This window comes from Tachysurus vachellii, chromosome 11 (assembly GCF_030014155.1).
Source record: "Tachysurus vachellii isolate PV-2020 chromosome 11, HZAU_Pvac_v1, whole genome shotgun sequence".
Lineage (NCBI taxonomy): Eukaryota > Metazoa > Chordata > Actinopteri > Siluriformes > Bagridae > Tachysurus > Tachysurus vachellii.
In genome coordinates, this window is record NC_083470.1 from 5422853 (window position 1) to 5433907 (window position 11055).

At 38.8% G+C, this 11055-nt stretch overlaps 1 protein-coding gene across 2 annotated transcripts; it reads right to left on the minus strand.

Annotated features, from left to right (window-relative positions):
• Window positions 1-174: 174 nt before the first annotated feature.
• On the minus strand, window positions 175-10794 carry slc66a1 (solute carrier family 66 member 1). Of its 2 annotated transcripts, none has more exons than XM_060882296.1 (8): window positions 10701-10794; window positions 4565-4760; window positions 3621-3750; window positions 3319-3403; window positions 2843-3009; window positions 2599-2691; window positions 1438-1623; window positions 175-314 (listed from the first exon to the last, which is right to left on the minus strand). In XM_060882296.1, the coding sequence occupies exons 2-8, from the start codon at window positions 4756-4758 to the stop codon at window positions 231-233; spliced, it is 939 nt and encodes a 312-aa protein (XP_060738279.1). In that variant the 5' UTR covers window positions 4759-4760; window positions 10701-10794; the 3' UTR covers window positions 175-230. The 2 variants fall into 2 exon arrangements, with proteins under 2 accessions (XP_060738279.1, XP_060738278.1); XM_060882295.1 differs by lacking the exon at window positions 10701-10794 and adding an exon at window positions 9068-9216.
• Window positions 10795-11055: the final 261 nt, after the last annotated feature.

The window sequence follows — 11055 nt, forward strand, 5'->3', positions numbered from 1 at the left end:
AAAACTGTACAAGTCATCATCACTTGATATAAAACTAGTGTTAATATAAAATAAAAGGAAAAGAAAAAGAAACGTGCTCTCGACAGTCCTTGGTGCTCAGGGTTTTGTTTTTTTTTTTTTTTGTTTTTTTTTTTTTTTTTTTTTTTTTTTTTTTTTTTTGGGGGTGGGGGGGGGGTGTTGGGGGGGTGGGGGGGGAGTCGTGCGTGGTGAAGGTTTGGAGGTCTGAGCACTCAGTCATTCAGGAGAGCCGCAGTCTCCTCAACGTCTACTGTCTTCTTTGAAGCTCTGCTGTAGATCATAAACTGAACCGATATCTGGGCATCAGGAGTGAAGAAGAATCATTAAAGCAAGAGAGCAAGAGCTCCTTAATCAGAAATGATCATTTCTTTCTCACACTGATAGACACAGACACACACACACACAGACACACACAAACACTTACATACACAAAAACACACAGACACACACAAACACACACATAGACCCAGTCAGATATACACACATAAAGACACACACAGACACACACAAACAAACAATCATACATACACACAGATACACACACACAGACATAATCAGATATACACACATACAGACACACACATACACACACACATACACACAGACACAAAACACACACACACTTGCATACACACACAGACACACAAACACTAACATACACAAAGACACACACACACAGATACACACAGACACACAAACACACACATAGACGCAGTCAGATATACACACATACAGACACACACAGACACACATACACACAGAGATACATACACAAAGACACACACACACACACAACACACAAACAAACAATCATATATACACACAGATACACACACAGACACACAGTCACACAGAAGCACACATCCACACATACAGACACATGCAAACACACACACACACTCACACTCATACAGACACACACACTCACACTGTCATGCACACACCACACACAGATGACGCACAAACTGACAAATGAATTAAGCTCTTTGCGCTTTAGATGCTAAACATGACACATGGATGAGTCACATCAATACAGTTTCCATTTGCTCGCTTGTTTTAGTCAACAACAAAGCACATGATGTAGAATTACACAGCAATAAAGGCTGTAGCTTTATATGTAACTACTGTATTAGTAATGTTTTTATAAAATGTTTGTGTTAGTAGTCATGCTGTTAGACATTTTAAAAGGTGTACAGGGTTTCACCTTGCCTAAATCTCTACTCATCTAATACTTTTGCAGCCCAAACCTAACAACCCTTTAAACAAATCCTGTAGAGAAGTGGTTGGTATGAGTAAGCTGTCCTTAAAATGTGTTCCTTAAAAGAAAAAAAAACAACAACCAGGAATCGAACTGGGATTCTGGTCAAATTCTGTAAATATTAAATGAAGCTCTCTTTGTTTTTAGGACCGAAAGGATACCACCAGGTCGAGTGAGAGCGTCCCCAGGCTGCCGACGAGCCAGGGCAGGTGGTGGACGAGGTAACTTGTCTCACCCTCCCATCGCTCCGGGTTCTTCACCAGTATGCTCAGCCCGTACGTGACGTTACCCAGAATCACCAGTGCGAACAGAAAGAACGACACGCCTTCTGTCGACTTCCTCCGAAACTTTAAAAAAGAGAAAGTAGATGAGAAAGAGTGAAGGTGAGAGATGCCAGGGGCGGCGTTCAGAACATGCTGTGAGGAATGTAAAGTGGCATAAAAACACATACTGCTGGAACAAAGCAAACTGAACATGTAGTGAGATCCTGAACAAAACAAACTGACCACTGACCAGTATTTTGTCGTACATACGTGACCTACGGCATCCTGACTGATTATGCGGAGTGTATACAGTCATGCAGATACAAGTCAAGAGCTTCAGAGCTTAATGTTCACCTCAATCAACCGTCAGAACGAGGAAAAAAACGTGACCTCAGAGACTCAGTGTCACGAATGATGGTGCCAGATATGATGGGCTGGTGGGATTTTCGGACACTAGTTTATGCAGAATGATGTGAAAAACAAAAAAACATCCAGCCGGAGTCCATAAGTGGAAATGACACGATGAGATGCGAAGTCAGAGAATTAGCTGGATCTGACATTCAGCATACTTCACAGCAAAAAAAGTATATTAAAGCATCATAAAGCTTGAGGCATAGAAGCCTTTATTATAACCACATACACATTACAGCACAACGGAATTCTTTTCTTCACATATCCCAACTTTGGAGGTTGGGGTCAGAGCACAGGGTCAGCGCCGTGATACAGCGCCCCTGAAGCAGTGAGGGTTAAGGGCCTTGCTCAAGGGCCCAACAGTTGCAGCTTGGCAGTTCTGGGGCTTAAACCCTGATCGTCAAAATAACAACCCAGAGCCTTAACCACTAGAGCCACCACTGTCCCAGCAACAGCAGCAGAACACACTGGGTTCCTGTCCTGTGAGGCAGGAACAGGAACGTAAAGTGGCACAGGATCACAAGTCTAACTGAATAAAAAGCTTTTGTGTAATTACATTTTTTAGTTTTATCCGAGGGTTATCGTTATCAGTTGGTACTCAGTACTACAGATCGTTTTATTGAGTTTTATCGTGTCACTTCTACTTACATTGGTATAAATCTGTGGCAGTCTGGAGCAGAGATAAAGCACAGAGGAGATCGAGCCGACCGTGAAGCCAATAATCTCCTTAGTGCTGAAAGGCTGAAGAAGAAAACAAGTCAATACAACATGGACTTCTTGTTCCATGATAAACAACGCGCTACACGTCAGGACGGACACGATGTTCACCGGACAATCGACACGAACTGTATCGAAAAAATAACTGTTAACAAAAAAAGCTGCCGTCGATCACCTCTATTGAACTTGCATTCAGCTGATCCACAGCCAGCAGCGTTCGGCCCCTGAAGCCCGAGGAGGAGATGCGTGTGTGTACAACAGAGACGGGAGACTGCAGCAGAGAGGAAAACGTGCCGAGTGTACACAGCACACCCAACGTATACAGCACCGTCCTGCGGTCACCTACACATCCAAGAGAAAGAATTTCGCTCATCACCACGTCAGCATAATTCACGTCTAACGTCTAATTTGACCGACGGATATATAGATAAGGAATCGATATTAAAGAGTACGTCAGTGTTTTCCTTTAACAAAATGTCATGGTAATGGTGTTGAGGAAACCTGTCCAATGTCGTGCCTACAAAATTAGCCTAGTTCCCGTCATTAAGATACACCTTGGCTTACTAAGACTTTAAGATGCTACTAGACAACAAGAGACACGTCTGAAGTATCAACACGTTAAAAAAAATGTTCCAAATACAAGCGACTCACCGCGTGGTATGTGCCTCATCTTATAGAATCCATACATGCTTAACATTAAAAGGTCGGCCAGGACGTAGTACACCGCAGTGTATTTCTGTAGGACACATAAGAAGAAAATCAGAGAAGCCAGAAAACTAGTACTATTAATACTAGTTATACTAGTAACTAACAGACACAAAGTGCTAATTGGTTGCCTTCTAGCAATGTTTACATGTAATCTGTCCCAAGATTCTCCAATAAATACACACCAAAGGGAAAGCCGTTCATTGACTCGGAGCTTATTGACATATGCGTATGTGTCGGATTCCTACCTGAAGAGGAAGCTGGTCAGCTAAAAACGAGCCTATGAGATTACACGAGTCACCCGCAAGCCAAAACAACAGGAACCAAATGGATAAAGCGCTGTCCATATTCCCGGCCTTACACGAGCTGTAGTACTGCCTAAAAAAAAACAAAAACAAAAACAATATCAAGCAGTCATTTTGTTTGATTTCTTGGAAAAAACAAAACCTCCAATTATTATTAACAGAATATATTAAAAAACAGTGGAAGATAAAACTCACCAAAAAAACAGTGGAAGATAAAACTCACCAAATTTATCTCATTATTTTCCTCTAAATAATCTTCATTTGTTCTTCATTTGTTCAGCAATGACAAATTATACTTCTAGAACAATTTTTAGTTCAACAGTGTTGTGCTGTAAACAAATACAAGAAATACCAGCTTTCCTATCAACACCAAATCTGTTGTTTTTTTCTGCCAGATCTTGTAACGCTGTTTCTGTTCACACATTTGCCAAATGAAACCACTTTGTAAAGTCTTTACAGTTAATTAGTAAAAGCTAATTTTGTCCAAATGATGCAGATCAGCTAATAAGATCCTAAGAAACAAAAACTGGACACTGTTTACATCTTGGATGATTTAATACATTTAATATAAACTCAAACATTAAATAGAAGAATTTTACCAGATTAGAATTAAATCCTTTATTTGGTCACATATACATTAAAGCACAGTGAAATTCTTTCTTCACTTATCCCAACTTTGGAGGTCGGGGTCAGAGCACAGGGTCAGACATGATACAGCACCCTGGGGCAGTGAGGTTTAAGGGCCTTGCACAAGGGCCCAACAGTGGCAGCTTGGCAGTGCTGGGGCTTGAACCCCCAATACTCCAGTCAACAACCCAGAGCCCCTAGATTATGATTTACAAAAGATTTTGTGTGAATGATGTATAAAGTCAGGAAATTTGACTTACGGGAAAGAGGACACGATGAAACAGGAGATGGACAGCAGACCTAGGACCACACTGGCCATGTCCCGGTTGTCCTGAGTGCACTCTCCGAGTTTGGACCAAATCCATTCAGAGCCATTTGGGCAAAGAGAGCTAAAATTACCACCATCACTGGACAGAAAGCTCCTATTGGACAGTACACCATCTCCCTCTGACATGTCTGTAAAAAAAAAAGGAAACGATAAATTCTACCATACTGTGAACTAATTCAGAAGTTTCAGTTTATAAATAAGTAAATAAAATATGTACTGTTATTATAATCAACAGTGTCAGGACGGTATGATGTGTCCTGACACACCGATCAGTTCAACAAGTTAGGTCCGTTTATCACTTATGTTATAGCAACTTTAAACAATTCTTAAAATTAAAATGTTATGACATTTTCACGACAGCGACAAACTGGAAATAGCAATGTCCTGAGGTCTAAGGTCTAAGGCAGTTGAAGACCTACTTATTCAGGAAACACTTCAACTAGCACTTCTTTCCTTATCTTTTGCATTTTAAAAAAAAAAAAAAAAAAAAAAAAAAACACCTTTGACACTTTTTCATTGTAACTTTGAACAAATGTTTTAAACTCATGGTATCTTAAGTATGTAACTTAGTGAGCCAGCATTAATGTATTCAATGCTAGAGATTTAAGCACTTATGTACGTCGCTCTGGATAAGGGCGTCTGCCAAATGCTGTAAATGTAAATGTAAATGTAAATGTAAATGTAAATGTAAATGTCTATCCTGTGGCAGAAAACTTACCAAGTTACGAAACCCTGATGCTGCAGGATCTGTATAATTCTGACGGATCACTGATAGGCAAGTACTGAACTAGTCTAACTTCTTCTTCCTCTTCTTCTACCTTTGGCTTTTCCCGTTAGGGGTTGCCTATTAGTGAATCATCAGTTTCCATCTAATTCTATCCTCTACATCCTCCACTCTCGCACCAATTACCTTCATGTCCTCATTTAACACGTCCATATATCTCCTCCTTGTCCTTCCTCTTGACCTCTTACCTGGCAGCTCCATCTCCAACATCCTTCTACCAATATAACCATCTCCCTCCTCTGTACATGTCCAAACCATCTCAATCTATCCTCTCTGACCTTGTCCCCAAAACAGACAACCTGAGCTGTCCCTCTGATGTGCTAATCCTGTCCATCCTCGTCACTCCTAAAGAGAACCTCAACATCCTCGTCTCTGCTACCTCCATCTCTGCCTCATGTCTTTTCCTCACTGCTACAGTCTCTAACTCAATACAGCAGAGCTGCACTTACTACTGTCTTTACACCTTTCCTTTGAAAATGAATCTAACTTATTAATCTGTTATAATGCTGTCATTAATTATTTATCACAGTTACACTGAAAATGATTACATTTGAATTATTGGTATTGAGTAGAAATGTACATTTCCTCTTATAAAAACGAATCAACAGCTTTTTTTCTTCTCTTCTCATCACCGCTGTCAGGATAACTACCTGAATAATAACTTTTAAACAAACACAAAACGGAAGATTCACATGCCCTGATCCTGATCCTCTTCCTCAAAGTTGGTAGCTAATAAAGTTTAAATAAACAAAGCTAGAAACATATCTGTTTGACATCTGGGAGAGTAAATATAGAGAAATAGCAATGATGACTTTCATTTGCGTTTCTAAGGCTATGTACGTGTTATTACACTCCAAAATACATCACAGCTAAAATCTCCCGTAGAAAAAGTCATCATATCAATGATTATATGTTTTTCTTTGATAAATAACCGCACTTCTTGGAATTTATTGTGTATTAAGTGGAATTACCTGTTACAATAGAAACAATAACCATTACACAGGCGCATTAACAGGCGTTACTGAATATCAGCTGGATCTTTTAACAACAACAACAAGAACAGCAGCAGCATGAAGTTAGACAAAAGAACATCTAGATAGAAATATGCTAAATATGTAGCATATGTACAGCATATATTATATTTAGGTATATATGTAAACATATGTACAGCATGTACATGTACAAGGGGCAGTCGTGGCCTAATGGTGAGAGAGTCTGTCTCCTAACCCTAAGGTTGTGGGTTCGAGTCTCAAGCCGGCCACGACTGAGGTGCCCTTGAGCAAGGCACCGAACCCCCCAACTGCTCCCCGGGCACCGCAGCATAAATGGCTGCCCACTGCTCCGGGTGTGTGTTCACGGTGTGTGTGTTCACTGCTGTGTGTGTGCACTTTGGATGGGTTAAATGCAGAGAACAAATTCTGAGTATGGGTCACCGTACTTAGCCGTATGTCACGTCACTTTCACTTTCACTATTATATATAGGTATATATATATATAAACATATGTACAGTATTTAATATACCTATCTATCTATATATACAGGGAGTGCAGAATTATTAGGCAAATGAGTATTTTGACCACATCATCCTCTTTATGCATGTTGTCTTACTCCAAGCTGTATAGGCTCGAAAGCCTACAACCAATTAAGCATATTAGGTGATGTGCATCTCTGTAATGAGAAGGGGTGTGGTCTAATGACATCTACACCCTATATCAGGTGTGCATAATTATTAGGCAACTTCCTTTCCTTTGGCAAAATGGGTCAAAAGAAGGACTTGACAGGCTCCGAAAAGTCAAAAATAGTGAGATATCTTGCAGAGGGATGCAGCACTCTTAAAATTGCCAAGCTTCTGAAGCGTGATCATCGAACAATCAAGCGTTTCATTCAAAATAGTCAACAGGGTCGCAAGAAGCGTGTGGAAAAACCAAGGCGCAAAATAACTGCCCATGAACTGAGAAAAGTCAAGCGTGCAGCTGCCAAGATGCCACTTGCCACCAGTTTTGCCATATTTCAGAGCTGCAACATCACTGGAGTGCCCAAAAGCACAAGGTGTGCAATACTCAGAGACATGGCCAAGGTAAGAAAGGCTGAAAAACGACCACCACTGAACAAGACACACAAGCTGAAACGTCAAGACTGGGCCAAGAAATATCTGAAGACTGATTTTTCTAAGGTTTTATGGACTGATGAAATGAGAGTGAGTCTTGATGGGCCAGATGGATGGGCTCGTGGCTGGATCGGTAAAGGGCAGAGAGCTCCAGTCCGACTGAGACGCCAGCAAGGTGGAGGTGGAGTACTGGTTTGGGCTGGTATCATCAAAGATGAGCTTGTGGGGCCTTTTCGGGTTGAGGATGGGGTCAAGCTCAACTCCCAGTCCTACTGCCAGTTTCTGGAAGACACCTTCTTCAAGCAGTGGTACAGGAAGAAGTCTGCATCCTTCAAGAAAAACATGATTTTCATGCAGGACAATGCTCCATCACACGCGTCCAAGTACTCCACAGCGTGGCTGGCAAGAAAGGGTCTAAAAGAAGAAAAACTAATGACATGGCCTCCTTGTTCACCTGATCTGAACCCCATAGAGAACCTGTGGTCCATCATCAAATGTGAGATTTACAAGGAGGGAAAACAGTACACCTCTCTGAAGAGTGTCTGGGAGGCTGTGGTTGCTGCTGCACGCAATGTTGACGGTGAACAGATCAAAACACTGACAGAATCCATGGATGGCAGGCTTTTGAGTGTCCTTGCAAAGAAAGGTGGCTATATTGGTCACTGATTTGTTTTTGTTTTGTTTTTGAATGTCAGAAATGTATATTAGTGAATGTTGAGATGTAATATTGGTTTCACTGGTGAAAATAAATAATTGAAATGGGTATACATTTGTTTTTTGTTAAGCTGCCTAATAATTATGCACAGTAATAGTCACCTGCACACACAGATATCCTCCTAAAATAGCTAAAACTACAAACAAACTAAAAACTACTTCCAAAAATATTCAGCTTTGCTATTAATGAGTTTTTTGGGTTCATTGAGAACATGGTTGTTGTTCAATAATAAAATTAATCCTCAAAAATACAACTTCCCTAATAATTCTGCACTCCCTGTATATATATATATATATATATATATATATATATATATATATATATATATATATATACACATCTGTAGAAAGAGAGAGATAGATAGAGAGAGAGAGATAGATAGATAGATAGATAGATATTATTTGGATATATAGATAGATAGATTTGGGTATATATGTAAACATATGTACAGTAAATAAATATAAAGGCTATAGCAGTACAGAGATGTGAGGACATTGTGGAAAAGTACGTGTGTGTGTGTATTTGTGTGTGTGTGTATATATATATATATATATATATATATATATATATATATATATATATATATATGAAGGTGAAATATTAGGCAGAATGTACAGTAAGGTGTGTATACATAGATAAATAAATAAATAAATAAATAAATAGATTTATTTACTACTGTATTTATATAACATAAATACAATAGTACAGATGTATATAAGGCACATTATGTGTAGAGAATGAGGAGAATAAACTGTATAACAATGTGACATATGATAAATTGGTTTCTGTGGACAATGTAGAAATCTTATAAAAAGAAAACAATCCTACCTGAACCTCAGCTCGTCGAGTCAGACAGAAAAACAACAAGGCTTTCGTACAGCAGAGCAAGATAAAAAACAGCCGAGAATATGGCGTCATAACTGTGCGTCACCTCAATGTCTCAGTCTTTCTAATAGACAACTCGTTAGACTAGTCAGACTAGTTAGTCCATAACAGTGACGCTAACAAAACGCGCCATGTAGTGCACAAAGAACAAGGGAGTACGTAGGATATTTGAGATTTAACCCATCGGATTGAGATTTACATACCAGGAAAACACTAATAGAAAACTACCTTCGTGGCGCACACCTGAAAAACGATGATTTTAATTGGGAAAACGTTTGTTTTTTTAATTGTTCACTATAGTGCGACTAGTGAACACAAGAATATAGGACAGATTCAGAATCTGCAGCGTGGTGCATTCCTGTTTTACTTGACCAAGAGGTCGTTGTAGCAAAAAAACAAAGCTGCTGTACCGGACTTTTGTCATCCTATTCCAGGTGTTGGGAATCAATTGAGTCGATTCAAAGAATCGATTCCGTACAATCGTTTCTAGAATCCGAAAATGAAAGCGACATCGTAGCTAATTTAATATAGGATATAAACATTTATAAACGTAAGGTGGTGCCACTTCAGTTGGCGCTTTAGTTGTTTTGTTAAATAGTTTTGTGATAGACAAGACATAAATGCTGGGGTGTGGGTTTATTTAAACTTTTTATTCACCATTTTATGACTATGATTTTAAAAAGTCTAAAATGCTGAAGCTGAATTTTATATTATTGTGAATTGGCCGAGTAAAAATATAATAGTAATAATAATAATGTTATTACTATTATTGTTATTATTATTATTATTATTATTATTATTATTATCCCAGTTATTGTTCTTCTGCTTCCTCTTATTATTATTACTACTACTAATAACAATAATATTAATATAAGAGGAAGCAGAAGAACAATAACTGGGATAATAGTTATATATATATATATAATATATAATTTATATATATATATTCACTTAAAAATATAAATATATATTTTCTGTGCGCGTTTTCTGTGAGTCGACTCCATTCCTAACACACGGAATTGGAGAATCCGATTCTTTTTTTTTTTTTTTTGCACACGAGAGTCATCAGAATCATGCAGCTAACAACTCCATCACGCAATATATGTTCCAGAATTATGCTTCGTTTGTAACTTTTTTCTGTCGTAAGCATTTTCTGTTGGCGAACTTGAGCCGAATCAAACTCGTTGCGTTGAACCGATTCCTATGCCTTAGAATCGACACTCACAAATTAAATTGAATACATTTCAATCGCACCTAAATCATGTAGCTAACTTGACTAGATGTAGCTAACAAGTCTTGCTCACTCCCAAAACCTTTTCCATAACAATACTAACTCGCTTTCTGTGAGCGAATAAACTTCACGGTTATGTATCGACTCCTAACCTCCAGGACTCAACTCACTATTCCAAATCTGAGATTCTTTCCTATAAGCTGTAACTCTATCTGCATTTTCACACTGGTTTACTATAGAAAGTCTCTTGACAACCACATTTAATCAAAATCATACAGATCCTGCTTACAAAATGAAAATATAGGGTATACATGGTGAAATAAGTCACTAAAGATCTCAGTTTACCTTTTGTTGTAAGCCCTACAAGTCTGGATCTCCAACACCTTATGACTGATTACACCCCAGGGATTAATAATGGTTTAAACTCCCTATGTAGTTCACTAAATGTCCTATAGGGTGTGATTTAGGATGCAACCGCACACACAGGTCAGCTGACTGCCTCTCATATGATCAAAAGTTTTGCATTTCAGCACAATTGAGCTGAAGAACAGTGGGGTTTGTTCCAACTATCCAGATGAAGTTCTTCTTTCACAGTGCTAACTATGATGCAATGTAATAAATGTGTAATTCCTTCCTTCCTGATACTGAACAACGTCCTTTTCGAATTAGAACAAGTTAGATTAGACACTTTAGTCACATA

Excerpts from the sequence above, each read along its gene's own strand:
- slc66a1 (XM_060882296.1), bottom strand. The coding sequence starts at position 4,758 with ATGTCAGAGGGAGATGGTGTACTGTCCAATAGGAGCTTTCTGTCCAGT. Across the intron at positions 3,751-4,564 it reads TTCATCGTGTCCTCTTTCCC|GCAGTACTACAGCTCGTGTA; the intron begins GTAAGTCAAATT and ends GTTTTTTTTTAG. Across the intron at positions 1,624-2,598 it reads TGCCACAGATTTATACCAAT|TTTCGGAGGAAGTCGACAGA; the intron begins GTAAGTAGAAGT and ends TCTTTTTTAAAG.